At 42.0% G+C, this 25,551-nt stretch overlaps 1 protein-coding gene across 1 annotated transcript; it reads left to right on the top strand.

The window, feature by feature from the left end:
• Positions 1–967: 967 nt before the first annotated feature.
• Positions 968–24,973, top strand: LOC142357063 (uncharacterized). The gene is made up of 3 exons (XM_075408778.1): positions 968–5,254; positions 23,671–24,008; positions 24,518–24,973. Exons 1-3 carry the CDS (start codon positions 1,147–1,149, stop codon positions 24,782–24,784), a joined length of 4,713 nt encoding a protein of 1,570 aa, XP_075264893.1. The 5' UTR covers positions 968–1,146; the 3' UTR covers positions 24,785–24,973.
• The last annotated feature ends 578 nt before the right edge of the window (positions 24,974–25,551 follow it).

Genomic DNA, 25,551 nt, shown 5'->3' with positions numbered 1-25,551 from the left:
ATAAAAATTTTCAACCCTTTTGCCCAAAAGTTGCCCGAAAAAAATTGAAGACGCATATAGTTACCATGAAAACATCAAAAATTAGATAAACGAGCCTCAAATGATCATTGTTGGGAATGGTACTTTTAGTCCGTTAATTGTTTTCATGCACATGAGGAGCAGGACCTTCAGCAACCCGGGTGATAGAGCAAATTGCCAGCAAACTGAACCTTAGAAACGATGACTCTTACGCCAACATCACGTTTATCCGAACGAAAATCAACTTTCCGGTACTCCGTACTCTGCCTCGCGGTTCCCGTTCGCTCCGACTACCGCAGCTGGGTCAGATTTCCATAGGGTCTGTTGTCGAAGAAGGGTGGCTTTTATTTTGACTATGATGCTCCTTTGTTTGATATTCATATAGTTGTTTTGTTTATGACTTGATAATTTTTATCTCATTTAAGTTGATTGCTGGTTTGTAGCAAGCTTTTCACCGTATCCCACCATCTCCAATCTTCTCTCTTGTCCTTTTTACATTCGTTTCGGCTTAACGTGCTTTCTGAGCATATTTGTGCTAACGATTATATTTGATTTAAAAAGTAAAATCTTTGTTGCTTGCGATGTGGAGCATTCACCTTTTTTAACGAGAGCCTACAGAATCGATTAATCTTGCCTAAAACCCAAAATTTTTAAAACGGTATATCTTAAGTGCTTACTAAGCTGAGCTGATATGATATGAAATATCTCAAATAATTAAAAACTTGAATAACTTAAATTGAATATCGGATTTAAATTTGCTGAAATGTGAATATTTTTTACTAGAATTTGTGTGGCTCCTGAACTCGTACCTTTGTGTCAAGTACGTGTTAATATACTACATCATTGCGACCACGAACAAAGTTTGAAGGAATTGCTGTAGCCATCTCCTTAAATTTTTGAGTTCTGAGTGACCTTAATTGCTTTCTAATTGGCAATTTTACCAAGTTAAATAAATTAATTAGCAGAAAGTTACTCCTCAAAATTTAATTGAAAAGTACGCAAGAGGGTTCTCATTTTATCAGAAAATCGAGACCGTGCAATTAATTCGAGACCCTTTAACTTAAAATTACTTGGTGTTTGGGAAAGGGCATTTGCTGTTTAAGATTTTCAATTGTTCATTTTGTGATTATGAAAAAGCCGAAGTCCCCAAAGCAAAAGAAAAAGAAACGGCAGAAACCCGAGCCACAGATTGTTGAAAAAATTTTCGAAACTGCAAAGACAGCACAGAAGAATGAAGATGGAAAGAGTCGACAGGAAAATAGAGTTTTAAAAAAAGTGCACTCGTCGAATCATAAGTTATCGCGCAAAATAGAGAAACAAGCCAAGAAACTGAAAAAGAAAAAGGAAAAGCAGAAAATAATTGAGGCCTCTGACGTGTCCTCTATATCAACTGAAAGCGAATTTTTCAACTCGGCTTCGGATTTCTTTTCTGATTGCGAAAACAATGATGTGGATAAGCACAAATCTGATTTTGAAAAGCTTCAGAAAATGAAAAAGTTTGTTAAAAATTGTTCTTCAAGCGAAGAAGACAGAAATAGTAACGGTATGTTTGATACAGGGAAAGGAAAATACAGCAAAACTACGTATACAAGAGTATCAAGAACCTCTTTTGTCGATAGATACGTTCCGAAATCTTCTAACAGTGTAATGAGTGAACATTCAAAACATAGTAAAAAGAAGAATAAAGATCGTTCAGACAGCAAGAAGTCTAAACGCAAGCGAAACCGGTCACATTCTCGAAGCTTGAGCTTAGAACAGTTGAGCGGTGATGATATTGTCGATAAATCCAAGACATCTGGTGACTATTTTTTTGGAAGAGGTGGCAAGTCTGAAATTAGGCGCGAAACAAGCCTGCAACGTAGAATTGAAAACAATCGGGAATCTTCACGACGACTGGCTAAAAATTCAGCTTCTTCGAATCAAGATTATCGAAAACTAGAGCACAACTCTAAACGTTATGGGACTAAAAGGCACTCCAGATCTCGTTCGCCTAGTAAGAAGCGGAAAAGAAAATCGAGTAGAAGGGACAGCTCTTCAGAAATATCACAGGCCGAGGAAAAATCGAAGAAAAAGATACAAGCTCGCGAGTTTCCCAGGACAAAGAAAAGGCGCCGAAAAGAAAGATCGTCAGATAACGAGTCTAAGTTCAAATCTACAACAATAAAGCTGGATGTTTCAGAAGATGTACGAGCTCCAACGGGTGAATCGGAAGTTACCAAATCAGTCAAGAATGAGGCTGAAATGGTTATCAAAACTGAAGATGAAGGCAGCGCCGATAACACGGAACTCGCGAGATCAGCTGACGAAGAAATAGCTCTTGAGATTCCTGAAAATGAGAAGTCTAATGCAACCTGTACGGAAACGTCCTCCATTGAGGAGGAGAAGCATGATATCGAGAAAATATTTATCAAACAGGAACCTGAAGTTTTGGGTGAAGAGAGTTCCCAAACTGCAATGCGGGAGAGATTAAAGACTTTACTGGAGAAGAAAGATTTCACACCTGTGCTTCCTGATGTGCCTTTGAGGAGCTTGAAAATCGAAGTCAATGCTGACAACTCGGCCATTTTGAGCTCAGTTCCGGCTGATACTAAGTGTGAACGAAAATTATTGCCCATATCTGTGAAGTCTCAGCCAAAAATAGAGATAAAGAAGAATTTAGCGCTTTCAAAGTTCCTGGTTCATTGTCAGAAAGATGTGATCGGGCCTCGTAAGGCAAAATTTCCTGAAAAAGCTATCCAGAAAGAATCGAAAGACGACGTAGAGGCTTCGAGCTCTGAGGAGTCTGAGAATGAATCGAGCGTTTATCAGGGATGTGCTAATAAACCTACAGTTGAATTTGTTCCCGAAACTAATCATACTGCATCATTTGGTGTGTCACATATATTGAGGTCTATTCAAACGTCTGATTTTAGTCCAAGTGAAACAACGAGATCAGAAAACACGGAAAACAATGTGCTGTTATCGAACAATTCTTTCGACAAAAATGTTACTGAGCACTGCGATGGAGGCTCAGATAAAGTTGTCGATATGGAAAGAAATTATTTTGACCTGGAGCAAAAACAAGTGAGTTCAATTGGATCTTCCAACAATTCGTCCTTAAAATCAAATGGGGCTGGTGCTATTTTACAAGGTGCTTCTGAAGGTATAGAAAAAGTGGACGGAAACTCTCCGGTTTCTAATCCTAATTTCGAACAAGTAGATGAAACTGTTTGTGAACAAGTTGAAACTAATGATGAAAATTGCAGTACTGAAGAAAATCTCGATGATAGCGATGTGAAATATTTCTGCCCTCAGGCACAAGAGTTTTTAAAAGCTAACATATCAGAAGATGTTGTCCTTGAACTTGATCAGCTCTACGCTGACGGCCTTCTCTCGGAAAACCTAGCCGATGACGTAATTAAAAGTCTCTCAGAAATAGGTGAAGAACTGGGATTGTTTGTCATTCAGCAGTTCCGAGAAAGTGATTTGTCTAAGATCAGAAGCCGGACTTTGTTCTTCAAAGGAAAAGTTAGATTAGCTGCAATGAAAGGGAAGGCCCTTCTCAAAGACGCAGCTGTCAAAAAGCCCCAATCGGCTGAGCAGATAGCCCTTGAGAAGTATCAAAAGCAGAAGGAAGCGAAAGAGGCGGAAGAAATGCGAAAAGCAGAAGAGTTGAATGAAGCTCGCAAAGCAGAAGAATTGAATGCAGCTCGCATAGCAGAAGAAGAAATTAAGGCGGTCGAAGTTGCTGACATTGAAAGTTTGAAACAAGACAACCCGTCTGAATCTCAACTGATAAAACCGCGCCATGTTGAGGAGCAAACGTATGGGTCAAACAGTATCAGGGCAGCCAGCAGCTGTGAAGATTTTTCGCTAGACAGGAGCTCAGTGGACGCATCATTTTCTACACCAAGTGTAATCAAAATGACACAAGAAAAAATAACCAAAATTGACATATCATCTTACATCTCCAACGCCGAACCGAGACAGGAAGGTTCGGCCGATTTTGACTACGCAGACGATAGGTTCGAGAGGTCAGCGGTCAATGTGAAATTAGAAATGAAAAAGGAAAAAGAAGAATCTAAGCCGCAAAAACCAGATTTGAAACCGCTTGCCAGTCAACTTCCAGTTGTTCAAAAACCAGCGTTGCCCCAAGTAACTCAAAGTCAAGTCCCTTACAAGCCACCGATTCCTATCAAGCTGCGATCTAAACCAGAGCTTACTGCAAAGCGCGGAGGGAAACAAGGACAAAATGGCTCTGGCAATAACGATGCTAGCGTATTTAACAACGAAGTGGCGACGTTAAATCAGATCCTAGTGTGTGGAGCTGGCCCTTCCAATTATGTTCCGCATCAGGAAGGTCAATATACCCCCACTAAAATGGAACCCAATTATGAGAAACTATCATATTTAGTCCAAATAACTAATTATAACTATGACGATTCAGATCCATGTAACCGGTGCTTCGGACCCCCTAATGACTATCATCTGGGAAAACCGGGTCCAGATTGTAAACTCTTTGTTGGTAAACTTCCATGCGACGTTTTTGAAGACGACCTCATACCTGTTTTCTTCGAAGCTGGGAATATTTATGAACTGAGAGTTTTGTTGGATCCAAATACAGGCCTGAACAAGGGATTCTGCTTTGTAACGATGTGTACTAAAATCGAAACCGAACGAGCTCTGAGGCTACTCCATGGACGGTTTATTAAACCGAGACACAAAATGATAGTTAAACGGGAAGTTGGATTTAATCAGCTGTTCGTTTGCAATTTACCAACTAATAAGACAGAGCGCGAAATTTTATCAGCGTTTTCTCAATCGCATTATGGGATAGTAGATTGCGATATGGTGTATAAGAAAAACGAAAAGGTTCAAGGAAATTCCGGCTTTTGTATTTTGACATTTGAGTCGTTCCAAAGTGCCAAAAGATGTCGAGACTTGATTCGTATCCAGCCCAAGGCTATCGAAGCGTGGAACGGTTACAAAGATTATTGCGTAGATTGGGCTATTCCCAACGACGTCCTTCATGATAAGAAACCCGAAGGATCCAGTACCATTGTGGTGAAGAATTTGAAACTGAACACTAGCGAAGCTGAACTGCTAGAGCATTTTCGTGGTTATGGCTCAGTTGAGAAGGTGAGAGTGAGGGAACATGTTGCTTTCATTGTGTACCAGAGCTGCAAGGAGGCACTGGATGCGAAACGGGCCTCGATTGAGGATGGCCTGACGGTGGAAATGGTGGATAATGATCCAGGTTTGTCAAGGTTTACAATGATGGCAACAGTTCAACTGTTAATTAACTTGGAATGAAAGTTGAAGCGATTTTTATACACTTTTTTATGAAAAATTTTTGCTTGACAGTTCTTGAGCTTTTGTTCTAGAGAATGCTGCGATCTCAATTGAGTTCCACGCGTGACTTCTTATTTTTTAAGTGATCTCGATTGCTCTCATTCTGAAATTAAGTCTATTGTTAAAATAGAGGAAGTATAGTGAGCAAAGAGGAAGTAGCAAAGATAGTATAGCTTGTTGTTTAAGGTATAAGACTGTCATTCGTGAGGTTGCGGGTGAGATTTCTTCTACGGTCAGTTTTTTGCACCCATAAATATTTTCTAAGCTACACCCCCTCTAAATTAAATTGCCCCTTGCGTTGTTCGGGAAAAATTCATTGGCCGTTAGTCGGTTTGTTCTAAATTTTTTTAGACTAAGGGTTAGCTACGTCCGGTTTTAAAAGTAACAGAAAAACAAGTTCTTTAAAATTTTCACTGTTAAGCCTCACTTCAATAAAGAAGATTCTGATTGTGATTATTTTTCAAACCATCGAGCTAGCTCGAACCTAAGTTATCTGCCGAATTTATTGGAACGAGCGGCTTTTGTGCAGACGGGGCGTCACATTGTAAATAGTAGTCTGTTCAATTAATACCAAAGTGCCTTCGAGAAGTTCTTGACAGAAACAACCATTAAGTTAAATTGCCGAATGAGTTACTCCTCAAATATAACCCGAAAAAGTGCGTTTTTCCTTGGCTTGCGTTTTTCTTGACTCTGCTAAAGTGCTTCAGTGTTGCTTCGACTGAAGTCCAATGAAAATAAAAACTTGTTGATTAATAGAAAGAGTTATGTATGTTGCGATATTGAACTTCCCAGCCACCCCAGGTTTTCAAATAAAGATAATTTACTGGGCTTCAACTTAGATGAGAGTTTTTCTTATACAAAACAAATACGTTATGTTCTGTGGGTAGTAGTTGTTTTTATTTCCTGCGAAAATTTACTCCGTCAGAGATACAGTTGAGGAAAACTTGTTGATTGAGTTTTTGGGTATTGATTCTCTGGTTCCAAGATTACGGGAACCTGATCTAAAACAGAAAGTACAACATATAATGAACTCAGCATGTCAAATATCTCCTCGTACACCATGCTCAAATTATATTAAGCAGCTCCATTGGTTAACTGTTAAGCATAGTCCTCTTCAATTAATTTTTTTATTTGTGCATTGGTAGGTTTACCTTTCATAGAACATCTTCGCTTGTCTTGGTGAATTAGTTTTTCGAAATGATGAGATGCCTAGGTTTATACATTAGGTTGCTCTGGTAAAACCACTTGAACGAAAATCATTCTATTTTCTAGTTCCTTATGAATAGAGTATGTTGATTTTCGAAATGCAAGTAATACCTCATGATCTTGAGTACAAGAAAAAGAAAGCTTATTTGTTTAAACTGCAATTTTGAAAGCTGGAAGCACTTTTGATGCCTAAACCTATTGTTACTGAGTAAATAAAAGAGCAGCGAGAAAACAAAGCGGGAAATGAACAATCTATTTAAAGCGCTATTTAAACAAAGCGAGAAATTGAAAGCGAGAAAAGATTGCGTAATTTCTTAATCATGTAACTTTTAATGTACGTAGAAAGGTCGGAAAAAGTTCGTTTAACATAATTTTCGTTGAGCCTACTAATATACTGAATCGATTGCGCTCTTTTTAGGCTTTATATTTTTATGTTACGAAAACGTATCGGTGACCAATCTGAGCCGAAAATCGGCTCAGACAAAATACCTACTAGCCAATACAGCTAGATTTGCCGGGCGATTTAGATGTGCTTTTTCGCCTTGATGTCTTCCGATACAGTTGGCTATATATAGACTTACTATACATCTCGATGAGTTGAATAAAAGTTCCGATATACTGTATTCATCAGCTATATTTTGGTGCCGCTATACACCATGTTCAAAGAACTCTGTCAGTTATAAACCTTCCGACATGATTCGATCACTTCATCTTCATTCTCTAACACAAATCAATTTCAACGATACAATTTAGCATTTCGCTTTACTATAACAAATTATTACAACGCTGTCATTACTAATCACGGATTGAACAATGCTCCAAAATTACACCACGGTCTTGAAAATTGATTAACAAGATTCGTGTTGGTATTCAAGAATATATTGAGAAACATGACACGTGACGAGGACACTCGGGTCTTTTACCTCTACCCCCTCCTCGGGAGGACCCGTACAAGCCCCACCGCCACCTCCTCGACCACCACCCCCTCTGTAGTTGTCGCCACTTGAGCTGTAGCTGTTGCCAGCGAGGAAGAGAAATAGACGAAAAAATTCTGATAATGGGGTTTCTACGATACTGATGTTGGGGTTTCTACGAGAGGTCTGAAGAAGTCAATTCAACTACCAGAGTTCCGTGATCAGAGAACGAAGGCAAAGCGGAAAACAAACAAAAAACCGAGTGCTGTAACCTTCAGGTCATCCAAAAAAAAACTGTAAGACTCAATCAAACTTTCACCAAATCTTTGCTATTGCCTTAAATTGATTATAGAAACCGGCAAATTTAGCCTCCTAGAACCCATTTCCCATCCTATATAACATTTTTTCCGAGTTCACCGGTCACGGATAACCTATCTCATAATTTTTTGAGTTTAAAAGCATCAATTTTGAAAATTATTGGCAAAAAATGCGATAATTGTATTATTGCGTTATAGCTCACTGAATTTGGTTTAAGAAGGCTATAAACGTCTTAGGTTGCGCGAAGCAAAAAAAAGTTTGAAAAAATTGACCAAATTTGAGTAATAGGAAAATAGTCTATCCGATCATTCTAGCATACTCATATAGTAGTTAGATAGGTTAAAACGTTGTAAAAAAAAGAAAGTTTGGTCAAGTTTTTCAAACTTCACAAAAAAATCAGGTAACAGATTTTTTCACAATAAGCGCTTATTCTTGGTAACTCGTGAAAATTGTGCACTTAACATCAGGGTTCGGAGTTTGAGCAAAGCTCAAATCAATTATGTAAAAAACATTATATGGGTTTCATATTAGCTGCAAATTCACTGCATCACGCCATAAAAACTTTACCTCAAGCGTTACAAGACCAATATAAAAAAGGAATTTACGCATTACCGGGTCTTAGTTTCAATCCTAACGCGGTGAAAGTACGAAAAACTGCTCAGTTCCAATTGAGTTATTTATTCCGTGATAAAAAGAGGCTAGTTATATGGCATGATGTGGTGAACAATTCTTTTTCCCGTCATCGCAGTAACAACAATAAGCCTTTAACACCTTCGCAGCTTATTGCAGTGCTTGAAGAGTATCAGGAGCACATAGAAGCTATAGTGTATTGCCCCAGAGAGGGAACTCCTGATATTTACGATCAGCTCAAGCGTAGTACTCTAGTTACCATCCACATAGTGAAAGACATTGTGTCTAAACGTAAACAGAAAGATCCTAGTTTACTTAAAGTTTACAGAGCATTACACCAAAGGCCTGCGCTTGAGCTGAAAACACTCACTATAGTGTTAGCACATAAGAACAACCTTCGGTCCTTGATAACACGCTCCCGATCGAAAAAGCTCTCTAAGCGCCGTCGTAAAACGCTTCGCATCCGTCATGCGTTCGAGGAGGTGGAGCTCACTCAAGCCTTTGATAACCTGAATGTCACTTAGTCTTGCGTTGTGGCAGTCTACCCGCTGACTGGCGGTGTGACTTAGTTTACTCACGAGTTACGGGTTGGTTTGTGACTGGTCCTCTCCAATAGCGCTTTACTGAACGTATCGCTCTCCCCATTTTTTGAGTTATTCACTACCGTCCGTTTTCCGTTATCTGGTTTCATTTTTCAGTTTCCGTCTTTTTGTTTCCGTGTCGCCGTGTTTCTCTATCCCCCGTTTATCTGTCGTATGATGTAGTATGTTGAGTTTTTGCTGTAGTAATTTTTTTTCTGCTAGTATGGTTGGTTGTTTAGTCTCGTTGCTTGCTAGGGTGTGACTTAAGTTCATTCTGGAGTTACGGCTGGTTTGTTTCGTGACTTTCACCACACTTGTTTGCTAGCAATTTTTTGTAGCTTGATCAATTTTGGTAGTATGCACTTTTGTTGTCTGTGTAGGGTGGTTTGCTAGGGTGTGACGGGTTTGTTATGGAGTTACCGCTAGTACATTTCCTGGCCTTTTCGACTTTTGGTTATACTACTTCGTTTCCGTAAATTATTTGATGTTTTGATGCCGTAAATAAAGCCCCATAATGTTTTGGGCTAGTTTACCTGGCAGTAGCTTCTCTCCCTCTTTCTAGGGTGTGACTTAAGTTTATTCTGGAGTTACGGCTAGTTTGTTTGGTGGAGTTCATTGCTGTGGTCTGCTAGCATTGATCTTCCCGCCTCCTCGCTTGTGGCTTATCGTCTCCCTCCCGTGCTATCCCGGTTTTCCGTCCCGTCGCGCGCTACCAGCTCGACGTTTCTTTCTCGTCCGTATATCGTTTTCCCGTTTCGTCGCGCACCGTCCGCCCGACGTTTCCGCCCCGCACGTGCCATTTTCCCGCTTTGTCGCGCGCTGTTTGCCCGACGCTCCCGTTCGTCCTTCCGGTTTCCTTCTGCGTCGTGCGTTACTCGTTCGGCGTCTCTTCCCGTCCGTACTGCCTCCCGTTCTGTCCCGTGTCGCGCCTTCAGCGCTCACATTTCTTTCTTTCTTTACTATTCCTTACGTTTGTACTTTCCTTACTATTGTACTCGACAAATAACTTTGCTCTTTGGCGGTTTGCTAGTCAAACCGTCACACTAGGGTTCGGTTCAAACCATTTGTGTCGTGATGTTGTATGTGTACTTTTGTTTTAGTACCAAATTAAACTTTTGGTTCCTGTTTTCATAAGACCATGGCCACATTGCAGGACAAAGTTAACAAACTTTATAGTGCGAGGGCAAAATTAGAGGCTGAACTTAATAACATCTATGGTGAAATTAACAATGCTGTTGATAAGCAAGACAGGAAAGTTAAGATCGAACGTCTGATTGTGAATTGCAAGGATGCTTTTACTGGAGTAGTTGATAAGAATGAAGAGCTCTTTGATCTGGCACAAAAGACTGAAGGTCCAGATGCTGCCTGTAAGAACCTTGAAAGATGGTTAGAGACTGTAACAAAGAAAACTGATGAGTTCATTGCTGCTGCTCGAGGGTATATCAATTCGGTCCATGACAAAGAGACAGCAGAGCTGTATACCTCTCACCATTCTAGAACAGGTTCACATATGAGTTCCTCAAAAAGATCAAGTCAGCGTCAAGACTTAAAAGGGAGGAACTTGAGAAACAACATGAGGCAAAGCTGCGCGTTGCTAGACAGCGTCTTGAAATTGAAAAACAAACAAAATTGCGAGAACCGGAAATTGAGCAGCTTGAGGGGGACCATCGCAAGCAATTAGCAGCTGCAGTCCTTGAAGAAATTGTTGATGACAAAAGCATCCGCCGACGGGTCTGGTGCTGGAAAAATGAGCGAGTTCTTTATGGAAAGAAGTTCAGTCAAGAGCAAGAAACTTGTTCAAGATTGGGTCAATTCGTCACCGGCCGGGAACATCGCAGATGTTGCAAATGAACCGAGTTTGCTCCTGTCTGGTTCCATCGCCCAATCCAACCAAGCACTTGTGTCACGTCCTTCTTCAACTCATCATGCAAGGGCAGCAACAGCCTCAATATACGCCTCCATCACCACCAATAAACTTTGGTATGCCAACTCAACTAAACGCCCCAAACACAGCCCGACAACTGTCTCAAGCAACAATGCACTTCGATGGTTTGCAGTAAGATCATCAATTCCCTCGCAGGTTGAGCATGCCGGGACAGTTAAATTTAGTCAGCCCTCCGCGTTCACCACATTTAAGTGCACTCATTAATGCTCCGCAAGCACTTAATCCGCAACAAGCACACATAAATGTACCAGCCCCCCATCCCCCGTTTTAGACCCCGTACTACCGCAGTTCCCGTTAATCCCACCAGCATTCCGCTTTCCTCCTTCGCCGCCACAAGCACTCCCACAACACGCCACTAACCGCGTGGCGAATAATGTCATTCTGTTACCCCATTCTCCACCTGCATCATTCCCTCCGCAAACGTTTTTGTACCTCAATCAATTCATCCACAGCCCCCACAAAAGAGGTTCCAGCCCCATAACTTTGTCCCCATTACCCACGCAGCTCCTGCTCCCCCGAATCCAAACATCTGGCGTTTTCCCGCAGCAATCCCATCTAATGCAGTACCACTTGTACGTACATCTGCAAACTTAAACACCATACAACCGGCCCCGTTAATCAACCCTTATATAACTACATCGCACCGCTCTTATGTACAAGCAGCAGCAGTGCCTCAAAATTACGTAACATCAGACTTGATGCAAGCGAATCCATTTAGTTCTTCCACAGGTACCGCCCCCACCTTTGTCACTCCGATCATTCCGCCAGCGTATGGAGCTACCGTTCCGAACCCGTTGTGTTGGGGTGGCCCGCCGCATCCCACACCTTCGGCTCCTTCTTTGGACTCTGCGGATTTGATAAAGCAGTTGGCGGACGCAATTACTTGTAAGAAGAACGATCCACTGCCCGAGTGGTAGTTGTCACAGTACAATGGTGATGCCCTGCAGTGGCACGAATGGTTCGGTCAATTTAAAAGCGCCATAGACGCACAGTCCTTGACTGATGATGTCAAGTTAACATATTTAAAAACTCTTGTAACTGGAAAAGCTAAAACCGCCATCGCTGAGTTCGCATACTGTGGTGTAATGTATAAGGACGCACTTAAGACACTCGAACGTAAATTTGGCCTACCACAGGCAGTAGTCAACACTCCTTGACTTCTACGATTGGTTGAAGGAGATGGCCGAGGCACACGACTTAATGAAACAAACTTCATCAAAGGCTAGAACTGAGGTTAACACCAACTCAGTAGTAAAGAGCAAAGTTGCCTCAAGCACTTTTGCTGCTAATACGCAATCTAAGGGCACACAGAGACCAGCCTCAACCTCAACATCGGCAACACCTCCAACCCCTCGCTGCATAGTGTGTAAAGGTAACCACCGCATCTGGGACTGTAGGGTATTTAAAGAAAAGTCTCCCACTCAGCGAGCAAAGGTAGTGGTGGAAGCGAAACTGTTTCTCATGTTTGATAGAAAAGCATATGTTCAGGCAATGCCCAAATCCCAGGAAATGCAGGAAGGATGGTTGCAACAGCTACCATAATACACTTCTTCATGGAGCTGAGAGGGTTTATCCATCAAAATCCGCTTCAAACAACAATAGTAATTCTAATGCTGGCGCAAATTAAAGTAAACTTTCTAGTGTCCAATCATCGAGTAAGACCACTACTTTGTCATCTGTGAGTAATGTGAAAGGCCTCCTTCAGGTGACTGAATTACAGTTGAAGAGCTCTTCTGGTAAAGATACCACGGCTTTAGTTTTGTGCGATACCGCTTGCAGTAACTCATGGGTGTCCAATGATCTTGCAAATAGACTTGGTTTGCACGGTACAGCATTGAAACTAACAGTCAAGGGTATAAATACCGAGGAGGTTGTAGACACTAAGTTAGTTGAGCTAATTGTAGCACCACGCGACAACCAAGCATTTGAACCATTTAAAGTAAGCCCTTACGTAAAGGAAGATTTGAATGTAGGCGCCGATGTCATCAACATTAAAGCACTTCAGGAAACATACCCACACCTAGCAGTTCTAGACCCAGTTACATTTTGCTATGGAAACATTGAGATGATACTTGGACGGTATCTGCATCATGCCATCCGACCGTTAGAGTACTTCGCTGCCGACGAGAAGTGCTCGCCCTCCGCTGTTCGCTTACCTATAGGTTGGGTGTTTAGTCTCGTTGCTTGCTAGGGTGTGACTTAAGTTCATTCTGGAGTTACGGCTGGTTTGTTTCGTGACTTTCACCACTCTTGTTTGCTAGCAATTTGTTGTAGCTTGATCAATTTTGGTAGTATGCACTTTTGTTGTCTGTGTAGGGTGGTTTGCTAGGGTGTGACGGGTTTGTTCTGGAGTTACGGCTAGTTTGTTTGGTTGAGTTCATTGCTGTGGTCTGCTAGCATTGATCTTCCCGCCTCCTCGCTTGTGGCTTATCGTCTCCCTCCCGTGCTATCCCGGTTTTCCGTCCCGTCGCGCGCTACCAGCTCGACGTTTCTTTCTCGTCCGTATATCGTTTTCCCGTTTCGTCGCGCACCGTCCGCCCGACGTTTCCGCCCCGCACGTGCCATTTTCCCGCTTTGTCGCGCGCTGTTTGCCCGACGCTCCCGTTCGTCCTTCCGGTTTCCCTCTGCGTCGTGCGTTACTCGTTCGGCGTCTCTTCCCGTCCGTACCGCCTCCCGTTCTGTCACGTGTCGCGCCTTCAGCGCTCACATTTCTTTCTTTCTTTACTATTCCTTACGTTGTACTTTCCTTACTATTGTACTCGACAAATAACTTTGCTCTTTGGTGGTTTGCTAGTCATACCGTCACACTAGGGTTCGGTTCAAACCATTTGTGTCGTGATGTTGTATGTGTACTTTTGTTTTAGTACCAAATTAAACTTTTGGTTCCTGTTTTCATAAGACCATGGCCACATTGCAGGACAAAATTAACAAACTTTATAGTGCGAGGGCAAAATTAGAGGCTGAACTTAATAACATCTATAGTGAAATTAACAATGCTGTTGATAAGCAAGACAGGAAAGTTAAGATCGAACGTCTGATTGTGAAGTGCAAGGATGCTTTTACTGGAGTAGTTGATAAGAATGAAGAGCTCTTTGATCTGGCACAAAAGACTGAAGATCCAGATGCTGCCTGTAAGAACCTTGAAAGATGGTTAGAGACTGTAACAAAGAAAACTGACGAGTTCATTGCTGCTCGAGGGTATATCAATTCGGTCCATGACAAAGAGAAAGCAGAGCTGTATACCTCTCACCATTCTAGAACAGGTTCACATATGAGTTCCTCAAAAAGATCAAGTCAGCGTCAAGGAGACTTAGAATTATCAAGACTTAAAAGGGAGGAACTTGAGAAACAACATGAGGCAAAGCTGCGCGTTGCTAGACAGCGTCTTGAAATTGAAAAACAAACAAAATTGCGAGAACCGGAAATTGAGCAGCTTGAGGGGGACCATCGCAGGGAATTAGCTGCTGCAGTCCTTGAAGAAATTGTTGATGACAAAAGCATCCGCCGACGGGTCTGGTGCTGGAAAAATGAGCGAGTTCTTTATGGAAAGAAGTTCAGTCAAGAGCAAGAAACTTGTTCAAGATTGGGTCAATTCGTCACCGGCCGGGAACATCGCAGATGTTGCAAATGAACCGAGTTTGCTCCTGTCTGGTTCCATTGCCCAATCCAACCAAGCACTTGTGTCACGTCCTTCTTCAACTCATCTTCGAAACTCACACTCCAATCTCAAGACACATGGTCAAGTTGAGGCCAGCATCAACCTCCCTGTCCATGAGCCGCAAGAACTAAGAAACAATGTAACCAATGATGCACATAATGCAAACAACATCATGCAAGGGCAGCAACAGCCTCAATATACGCCTCCATCACCACCAATAAACTTTGGTATGCCAACTCAACTAAACGCCCCAAACACAGCCCGACAACTGTCTCAAGCAACAATGCACTTCGATGGTTTGCAGTAAGATCATCAATTCCCTCGCAGGTCGAGCATGCCGGGACAGTTAAATTTAGTCAGCCCTCCGCGTTCACCACCTTTAAGTGCACTCATTAATGCTCCGCAAGCACTTAATCCGCAACAAGCACACATAAATGTACCAGCCCCCATCCCCCGTTTTAGACCCCGTACTACCGCAGTTCCCGTTAATCCCACCAGCATTCCGCTTTCCTCCTTCGCCGCCACAAGCACTCCCACAACACGCCACTAACCCCGTGGCGAATAATGTCAATCTGTTACCCCATTCTCCACCTGCACCATTCATTCCCTCCGCAAACGTTTTTGTACCTCAATCAATTCATCCACCGCCCCCACAAAAGAGGTTCCAGCCCCATAACTTTGTCCCCATTACCCACGCAGCTCCTGCTCCCCCGGATCCAAACATCTGGCGTTTTCCCGCAGCAATCCCATCTAATGCAGTACCACTTGTACGTACATCTGCAAACTTAAACACCATACAACCGGCCCCGTTAATCAACCCTTATATAACTACATCGCACCGCTCTTATGTACAAGCAGCAGCAGTGCCTCAAAATTACGTAACATCAGACTTGATGCAAGCGAATCCATTTAGTTCTTCCACAGGTACCGCCCCCACCTTTGTCACTCCGATCTTTCCGCCAGCGTATGGAGCTACCGTTCCGAACCCGTTGTGTTGGGGTGGCCCGCCGCATCCCACACCCTCGGCTCCTTCTTTGGACTCTGCGGATTTGATAAAGCAGTTGGCGGACGCAATTACTTGTAAGAAGAACGATCCACTGCCCGAGTGGTAGTTGTCACAGTACAATGGTGATGCCCTGCAGTGGCACGAATGGTTCGGTCAATTTAAAAGCGCCATAGACGCACAGTCCTTGACTGATGATGTCAAGTTAACATATTTAAAAACTCTTGTAACTGGAAAAGCTAAAACCGCCATCGCTGAGTTCGCATACTGTGGTGTAATGTATAAGGACGCACTTAAGACACTCGAACGTAAATTTGGCCTACCACAGGCAGTAGTCAACACTCCTTGACTTCTACGATTGGTTGAAGGAGAAGGCCGAGGCACACGACTTAATGAAACAAACTTCATCAAGGCTAGAACTGAGGTTAACACCAACTCAGTAGTAAAGAGCAAAGTTGCCTCAAGCACTTTTGCTGCTAATACGCAATCTAAGGGCACACAGAGACCAGCCTCAACCTCAACATCGGCAACACCTCCAACCCCTCGCTGCATAGTGTGTAAAGGTAACCACCGCATCTGGGACTGTAGGGTATTTAAAGAAAAGTCTCCCACTCAGCGAGCAAAGGTAGTGGTGGAAGCGAAACTGTTTCTCATGTTTGATAGAAAAGCATATGTTCAGGCAATGCCCAAATCCCAGGAAATGCAGGAAGGATGGTTGCAACAGCTACCATAATACACTTCTTCATGGAGCTGAGAGGGTTTATCCATCAAAATCCGCTTCAAACAACAATAGTAATTCTAATGCTGGTGCAAATTAAAGTAAACTTTCTAGTGTCCAATCATCGAGTAAGACCACTACTTTGTCATCTGTGAGTAATGTGAAAGGCCTCCTTCAGGTGACTGAATTACAGTTGAAGAGCTCTTCTGGTAAAGATACCACGGCTTTAGTTTTGTGCGATACCGCTTGCAGTAACTCCTGGGTGTCCAATGATCTTGCAAATAGACAGGTTTGCACGGTACAGCATTGAAACTAACAGTCAAGGGTATAAATACCGAGGAGGTTGTAGACACTAAGTTAGTTGAGCTAATTGTAGCACCACGCGACAACCAAGCATTTGAACCATTTAAAGTAAGCCCTTACGTACAGGAAGATTTGAATGTAGGCGCCGATGTCATCAACATTAAAGCACTTCAGGAAACATACCCACACCTAGCAGTTCTAGACCCAGTTACATTTTGCTATGGAAACATTGAGATGATACTTGGACGGTATGTACATCATGCCATCCGCCCGTTAGAATACTTCGCTGCTGACGAGAAGTGCTCGCCCTCCGCTGTTCGCTTACCTATAGGTTGGGTTCTAAGCGGCCCTCTACCGTCGTCTTCAGGTTTAGTCTCGACTTGTTTTAAAGCAAATATGGAGCAGGATTTTGAACTCGCAAGTCAGATAAAATCTTGGTACATGGAGTCGTACGGCGCACTTAAGCAAGTAGACCCACGAGCCGCCTCGGATGCGCGTGCGCATGATATTCTTGAAAACACCACCCTGCATAATGGAAAAAGGTACGATGTTGGAATGCTATGGGCTGAAGACAACATAGAACAGCCCAAAAATTATTTTTCAGCGCTGTTTCAATTAAAATCTTTGGAAAGAAGGCTAACGAATGATCAGGCTTTAAGGGAAAAGTACTCGAATACCATCAAAGACGACTTAGACAAGGGTTACGTAGTAAGGGTCAAAGATGCTCATATGGTGGAAAGTCGCTCGGAACGAGAGTGGTACCTACCACACCATCCGGTTGTTAACCCGAACAAGCCGGGCAAGGTCCGTAGGGTACTAAACGGAGCAGCTAATTCCCACGGCGCATCTCGTAACAAGTCATTACTCACCGGACTTGAATTACTGCGAAACCTAATCTATGTACTCCTACGGTTCAGTCAACATCCATTTGCCGTATCCGCCGACATCGAGGGAATGTTCCTCCAAGTTGGAGTGTTACCATGTGATCAGCCATCATTGCGCTTTTTGTGGCTGGAGGACCCCACATCAAATGCTGTGGTACACCAGTATACACGCCACACATTTGGGGCAAAAGATTCGCCCACCTGCTCCAACTACGCACTTCAACGCACGGTAAGTGATAATGCTAAGCAGTACCCAGAAGCTACGAAAGCCGTCCTTGAGAACTTCTACATGGACGATTACTTAGACTCAGTGGAATCCCCCGAGAGGGCCCTCAGTAGGTCGAAGGAATTGGTACATCTTCTCTATCTAGGTGGGTTCAAGCTTACTAAGTTTGTAAGCAATGTACCAGATCTGGCTGACCAAATTGATGGGTCTGCTCAATCCACTGAACCGAATTTCATCGTTTCATCCAAGGAGGAATCAATGCACGTGCTTGGACTTAAGTGGGATCACAACAACGATACTCGTTGTGAGTAGGGGTACTAACAGCACTATCACAAAAAGCTTAACACAGCGCTTGGTCTTAAGTCTAGTGTCAAAGGTCTACTACCCAATTGGTCTTGTCGCACCGTTTACTGTTGGTGCTCGATTAATCTTGAAAGACATTTGGCGTGTCAATGGACAAAGTTGGGATGACGAGTTACCTAAAGACACAGTTGATAGATTCCTTGCCTGGTGTATTGAACTGCCGCGGTTAGCTGAGATTACTATACCGAGAAGTTTCTTTTCAGGACCATTCCAACATCTTAAACTCCACATGTTTGGTGATAGCTCGCAAGACGTATTCAGTGCAGTATGTTTTCTTAGGGCTCAAGTTACTTGCACCTCCGGGGAGATTATAACAGAGCTGGCGTTTGTCTTGGGCAAGGCCCGTGTTGCACCTATGAAGGTAATGACAGTTCCTAAGTTGGAATTACAAGCCGCTCTCCTCGCAGCCCGTTTAAAAAGGGAAATCTGCCGAGCATTAACGGTTACTGTGGATCAAGTCTTTATGTGGACAGATAGTACCATCGTCTTGCAGTGGATAAACTCAACAAACAAACACCCCATCTTCATTGCAAATCGTGTTAGTGAAATCCTGGAGAACACCAGCGTTGACCAATGGAACCACGTCGCCACTTGTGATAATCTGGCAGATGCTGGCACGCGTGGCATGTCCGCTGAAGTTTTGCAATCAAGTAGCTTGGTGAGGGGTCCTGACTTCTTGAACTAAGCAATTCTCTTTTGTGCCAAATACTGATGTCGTTGATAAAATCAAGCTCGGCGTTGTAACCAAAGAACAAGATGATGACTCAATCTCATCTTTAGCCGCATCTGTAACCAATCACCCGAAGGAACAAAGCATTAATCTAATCCCGTTTGATAAGTTCAGTTCTTATCAAAAACTACTTCGTGTCACCGCGTATGTGCTACGTCTTTTACCATCTCATGAATGTTACCGTACCGTAGACGGCAGTATAGCGGACCCTGCAGAGCTTGACGAAGCCGAGCGTCATCTGTACCCGGTTCAAGGAGAGTCCTTTAACACCGAAAGAAGGGATCTTCTTGACAACAAATTCGTTAAGAGGAGCAGCCGCATTGTTCAGTTTACTCCGTTTATTGGGCCTCATGGTCTCATCCGTTCTTCTGGTCGACTCCGACGGCTAGCGGAAATTGACTTTGTCACTAAGCATCCTATCGTGCTGGATGCGCGTCTTACTTTTGTTAAACTGTTTCTGCGGCATACTCATGTGAAGAACCATCATCAGGGCATCGATTACTTAAGGTCAAAGGTACAGGAACGTTATGCCATCCTAAAACTACGTTCCACACTGCGTTCCATCAAATCAAACTGCGTCTTGTGTAGAAAGTTCCGTGCAGCAACCATTCAACCTATCATGGCAGAACTCCCAAAGGAGAGACTCGCATACCAGTCTCCTCCCTTTACCAACACCGGGGTTGATTACTTTGGCCCATTCTACGTCACAGTTCGTCGGACTACCGAGAAGAGGTGGAGATTTCTCTTCACTTGTCTCACTACTTGTGCTGTCCATGTTGAAGTTGTCCCGTCCATGGACGCTAGTTCCTGTGTAATGTAAGTGGAGCGGTTCGTCTCCCGTCGGGGTACTCCTGCTATGATTTGGTCGGACAATGGTACGAACTTCATTGGAGCGGAGAAAGAGCTCCGTGAATGTATGGAAAAATGGAATACGCTTAACATTGCCACCGAACTTGCACATAAGGGCATTAAGCGGAGGTTCAATCCACCCAGTGGGCCACACCAAGGTGGCATCTGGGAGAGGTTGGTCCGTAGTTTTAAGAGAGTACTGTACACCATCCTCGGTACACGCCGCCTCACAGATGAGGTGTCGAACACTACCTTTTGTCTTGAACACGCACTAAACGCACGTCCGTTAACGCCGGTAAGCGCCGACCCGTCCAACCTAGGCGCAATAACACCTAACCATTTCCTACTCGGTAACCAAGCAACCAGAATTCCGTCTATCGTTGGCGTCGACGAGTTCGATCATGGTAAGCTGTACGCCCGTGCACAGTCCTACGCCAATGCAATTTGGGCACGTTGGATTAAGGAGTATGTACCTGCGCTGAACTGTAGATCTAAGTGGCAGACGCCTGCCGAGCAGCACCTCAAGGTCGGTGATTTAGTTTGGATCGTTGAAGAAAGTAACCCTAGGGGTTACTATCCCACTGCTCGGATTGAAGAACTCCGTTCCGGCTCCGACAGCGTCGCCTGCTCCGCCGTCGTACGCACGTCGTCCGGGTTGCTCGTCCGCCCATTCGTTAAGCTTGTACCAATCCTCCCCACATTTTCTTCCGGGCCGGAGGATGTTACTGAGTAAATAAAAGAGCAGCGAGAAAACAAAGCGGGAAATGAACAATCTATTTAAAAAGCTATTTAAACAAAGCGAGAAATTGAAAGCGAGAAAAGACTGCGTAATTTCTTAATCATTTAACTTTTAATGTACGTAGAAAGGTCGGAAAAAGTTCGTTTAACATAATTTTCGTTGAGCCTACTAATATACTGAATCGATTGCGCTCTTTTTAGGCTTTATTTTTTTATGTTACGAAAACGTATCGGTGACCAATCTGAGCCGAAAATCGGCTCAGACAAAATACCTACTAGCCAATACAGCTAGATTTGCCGGGCGATTTAGATGTGCTTTTTCGCCTTGATGTCTTCCGATACAGTTGGCTATATATAGACTTACTATACATCTCGTTGAGTTGACTATTCGAGCATAGCTTATTTAAGGTGCGCATAATGAATGCATGAAACTTACTGAAATATCAAATGCAGCAGTGTTCAATCAAGCAACAACTGCGGGTTCACGTGAGGTTAGCCGCAATTTATGAAATTTGACTGCCTTCTTGTTTGAGTGCTTTACTCTTTTACCTTTCGTGTTTTGTATTTATATTTGAAATAAAATCTTGGCTGCCCGAGATTACTGGTGCACTGTGCAAAGTGCTACGCGTAAAGATTTGTACGGAATGCCATTTTATTATATCTGTTACGTTTTTAAGTAAGTTTCCTCTAGCAAGTTTTGATCAAGTTGACAAATTATTGCTACTCAGAGGACAGAAAACTTACGAAAATATTTAATGAGAGCATAGTTTATTCAAATCCGAGGTTTTTCAATAAATTAGGCAGCTCTATCCTCTCATAATTATTTATTAATAGCCGCCCTCATCTTCTTATCAGGCTATTATACCACTCCTATTTTTACAATTCAGAATTGTATTGGGGCGCTGTCTTATTTTTTAAGATCTGTTCACACATTTTCTTGATTTTTGATGCCAAATTGGAGTAGTGATTTTGGTCACGCCAAAACAGGAAATGGAGCGAAAAAACTAGTGGTTTTGCGGTGTAATTTTTTTCTCTCTAATTTTTGAGTAGAGAGAGAAAACGGTGTTTGAACAAAAATTCGCTTTCTCGCTAGTGGTTTTTTTGTTCACATGCGGCATTTTCAGTTTGATTTTTACTGTTTTTTCGATTTTTTGGATCGAAGTTTTTTCTAAATGGTTTTCCCAATACATTCATAGTTCATTCTGGGCCTAGTTTTTTGTTCGAACTAAATTGCCATTTCTCGTTATTGGTTTTTAGTTCACATGACGCATTTTGACATTGATTTTCTGTTTTTTTTTATAAATTTTTATCTGATTTTTTTAGATATGGTTTAGACTCATAGTCCGTTTTAGGTCTAGTTTTTTTGTTTAGTCAACGAAACTTCTTTGAATTGTACTTGTACGTCAGGACTTGTCCGGCTATGTTTTTACTTCTTCGAATAATTTTTTTTTGCTTTACCCCCTTTTGCCGCTTTTTCATTTTGCATGAAGTCTTTTTGACTTCTCTTGAAATGAGCGAAGAACGAAATTCTTGCTATGAAGCCCAATTATAGATGCCCGCTACTTTGTTTTCAGAAGTCTTAGTTAACATCTCTATTGCTTTTTGACATTCATACTAGCGCCTGTATACTCTCATTAATAAACAGGAGGATGTCTAACTGATGAACAAAAATCATTTTTTCCATTTTTTTGTTCCTTCAATCCCAATCGCTGTTATGGGAATCAATGGCGGCTATTTTTCGGCAGTCTGCCGGGTATGGGTATATTTCTATATTTGGTCCTCTAAGCTTTTTGATGTAATTATAATTATAGTTTTTAGTCCGGCTGTTTGCTCACCCATTACTTTGAAAAAAAACTTTCTTCTAGCTTTTAAAAAAACTTTCTAGAAGTTTGTGTTAATTTGTTTGATAGTTACGATAGGAAAATGCAGCTATAATTAGCCTTCGTACATTCCGGTTTTCGATCACATTGAAGCAGTAAAGTGAGCGGAAAAACGAGCAGAATTGTGGCATAAAACTTTAAGCTTCTTAAGTACTGTGAGAAAACAGATTTTTAATTTTTCGACGTGCGGAAACTCGACTTGCTTTTACTGCTTTTTAAACTTACTAAATGGGGATGTTTTTTGAAGTGGAGTTCGGAGGGCGTTTCTAGGCGTGTCAAATTTCAAATTTGCAACGGATCTTTGTCAGTTATCTCAATTTTTTGCTCTCAGCGAGTGAACTTGTACGACTCGGAGTGTTGGTCGAGTTGTTGTCTTTTTAAAATTAGAAATACTGTTGTATTTGATTTAAACAATAAATGCCGCACGTAAAAAGGAAGCCTTTGGTCAACATGCTTTGAAAAAATGAAAGGACAATAAGTATTTTCATTACTTTCTCCTAGCACGCAAGAAAATTATGAAAAGTATGTTTTTATATACTCTTTTCATTTTTGGTAGTTGCGATGCACTGTTTGGGGTACGTTTTGTCCTGTTTTGAAAACTCTGTGTGGTCCAAATGGGTTTGAATGCTAGTCCAGAACAGTTAAACTCTTGTTTTTGTTTTTTATTGTTTGTTATTTCTTTGTTTTTGAAAAAATAAAGTCACGTTATTTTTGAGTGACTTTTTGAGTAAATTTTTCAAGCTTTTGTTCATTTTTGAGTGATTGCAGTTGCCCTCAAAGCCATTGTAGCTGAGTGGTTAAGATGGCAAATCATTCTGGAGGTCGGGTTTTACCGCCAGTGGGATCTTTTTATTGACATTTCTAAGCTACGCCTCCCATAGTTTAAATTGCCCCGCCTGTCGTTTGTGAGCAATTGATCCGACGTTAGTCGGTTTATGTTTAATTGCTCTTGAATGAAGTTCATAGCAATTATTGTAAACGTGTGTTTCTTTTTGTATGCAAAATTTTCGCTTGACAATTTTGACTTTTCGAGTGACTTTTACGCCCTTGACTTCTTGCGTTTCGCCTGATCTAAAATTCTCTCTCAATCACAATTTCAAGCAGCTGAATTCAATTGGCGGTAATTCAATACTAAAGGTCAAATGAAAATTGCGCCGAAACTGGTGTCATTTTTTACTTTAAATCTTAATAGTGGTATATGTTAACCTCTAATGTGGTTATTTGAAGCCCACTATTGAAGTTCTTAGTCCCTTTTAGCCCCCCCCCCCCCGGCTGACGCAGGCTGCAATTGATTAGAGCTCCCACTAGTCGTTCGAGAGCAATTCTTCCGACGTTTAGTCGGTTATGTTTTTCTAATGAGCTTAAACTTTTCCAGACGAGGCAGATAAGCTGATGCGCAACAGACTGTTAGAGGCATCAACGGAACACCTTAATTTCACGCCTGGCATAGTTACTCAATGCAATACGCAAACTATGATGCAGCGGATGACTGTGTCTGGACTTGTGCCGGAACAAAGGAATGTCCCACCGTTTCCTCGGCCACCAAGCCTTAATCGCCCGTTGCTTGCTACGCCTTCTGTTGCATCAGCTAATCAACTGCGGAGTGTAATTCCTCACAACGAGTTTGGACTTCTGCCCGGAACGGTAGCTCCCTCACAAATGTCCGGATCCATGAATGTAAACAGGCAACCGATTGGGAACGTGCAAACTTCAGTTAGTACAGCTTGGCAAGCATGTTTTCCGATAAATACTTCATCGAATTGTCCTTTGTCATTAGATTGCCTCTGCAGAATTTTATGCATATTAATTTTCTTCAAGCTTAGGAAATATTTCAAAATTTGACGTTGGGTACTAAGTTCTGTTGAAATTTTCTTTAATGTACCATTCTTTGCAAGAATACCTCTGGAGTAATATAATGTAACTGAACTCATATTGGATAATTGTTGGGTTCCTATGAAAGCAACATGGCTTGGTCTTTGAGTTAGTTAAATTCAGACGGAGTGGATAAAAATTAAAATGTGTCCTGGGGTTTTGTCTTACGTGAGTTAGCATAAATCATGCATTAGTTTGTGACCTGTTAACTTCTCCGAATTTATTTTTCGGGGAATATCGAAAAGGTTCTATGCAGTTGTCGATTTTTAAAGCTGAAACAACCGTCAAAAATTTCCCACTTGTGATTTTTTGGGATCAAACTTAGAAACTATCTTAAAAATTGTTTTCAGAGCCAAGGTTACCAAATACCGCAACAAATGCAACAGAGAAATCAGTTCTCAACTGTTCCACAACAGCAATTAATGAGCACACCAGCATTGCTTCCGCGAAGTCTCAACTCTACCTTTCCTGCCAGAGTGCCAGCTATCAGACCCGACCTGTTACTTAGTCAACAAAACCCAATTGTTCAAATGAGAATAGCGCAACAGCAACAAGTTAGGCATCCAACAGCTGCACAGATATTGCCACGTGGACTTCGAATGATTAACAGATTTTAGTAGCCCCGATTCTGTCAAAAATCATCAAATGCTCAGCTTAATACCATCCATCTCAATGCTGAAACTAAATTATTCCTGCCTTTTCCTCTGCTTTAGTTGAAAGCAATATTTGTTACCTGTTTCCTTCTCCCGGTGGTGCTTAACTGAAAATGATCTTGTGACTATATCGGCAGATTTTGACCTTCTTGAAGGGTAGTTGTTGACACGGTTTTACATTTAATAAATAACATAGGGAATCTTTTCGACAGTTGCCTCCTCCAAAGTACCTAGTAGAGAGTTGACTCCCCTTCTAAACATATTCATTTTTATATTGAATTTTCAAGATTTGCACATAAGGCTAGTGTTGAGGTCAGTTCTGATTGTTCAAAAAATTGCTAGCTTAAATTGTATTCAAGAATTGCCTCCCCTGTTGCTATAGTTCAACTTGTTTGAGAAGATCTCTTATAGGATTGTTAAAGCGGCTGATCTAATTGTATATGACCACCGCGAAAAGGAAACAGTTCATTTGTTTGAATTGACTCTACCAATTTTATGCTCTAGATATATCGAAATCTTAATCTATCTTAGATTTAAAAAAGGATACAAAACTCAAATCTTTTTGCCTATGAGATTCAGTTGACTGACTTAGAGGTTAAATCATGCAATTTAATTGTGAACCCAAATTCGAAGTAACATCGAAAGCGAGCTGTTGGCCAATAACCTTTTTCGGTCCTGGTTTGACCTCAAACCACATTGTTTGCGAGAGAAGTTTACAGCCCTTTACTATA

This window comes from Convolutriloba macropyga, unplaced genomic scaffold (assembly GCF_964194025.1).
Source record: "Convolutriloba macropyga unplaced genomic scaffold, txConMacr16.3 SCAFFOLD_824, whole genome shotgun sequence".
In the NCBI taxonomy this organism is placed as follows: Eukaryota; Metazoa; Xenacoelomorpha; order Acoela; family Convolutidae; genus Convolutriloba; species Convolutriloba macropyga.
The sequence above is the reverse complement of the archived record's forward strand: the minus strand, read 5'-3'. Positions and strand labels throughout refer to the sequence as shown.

Excerpts from the sequence above, each read along its gene's own strand:
- LOC142357063 (XM_075408778.1), top strand. The coding sequence starts at position 1,147 with ATGAAAAAGCCGAAGTCCCCAAAGCAAAAGAAAAAGAAACGGCAGAAA. Across the intron at positions 5,255-23,670 it reads AATGGTGGATAATGATCCAG|ACGAGGCAGATAAGCTGATG; the intron begins GTTTGTCAAGGT and ends AAACTTTTCCAG. Across the intron at positions 24,009-24,517 it reads TTGGGAACGTGCAAACTTCA|AGCCAAGGTTACCAAATACC; the intron begins GTTAGTACAGCT and ends AATTGTTTTCAG.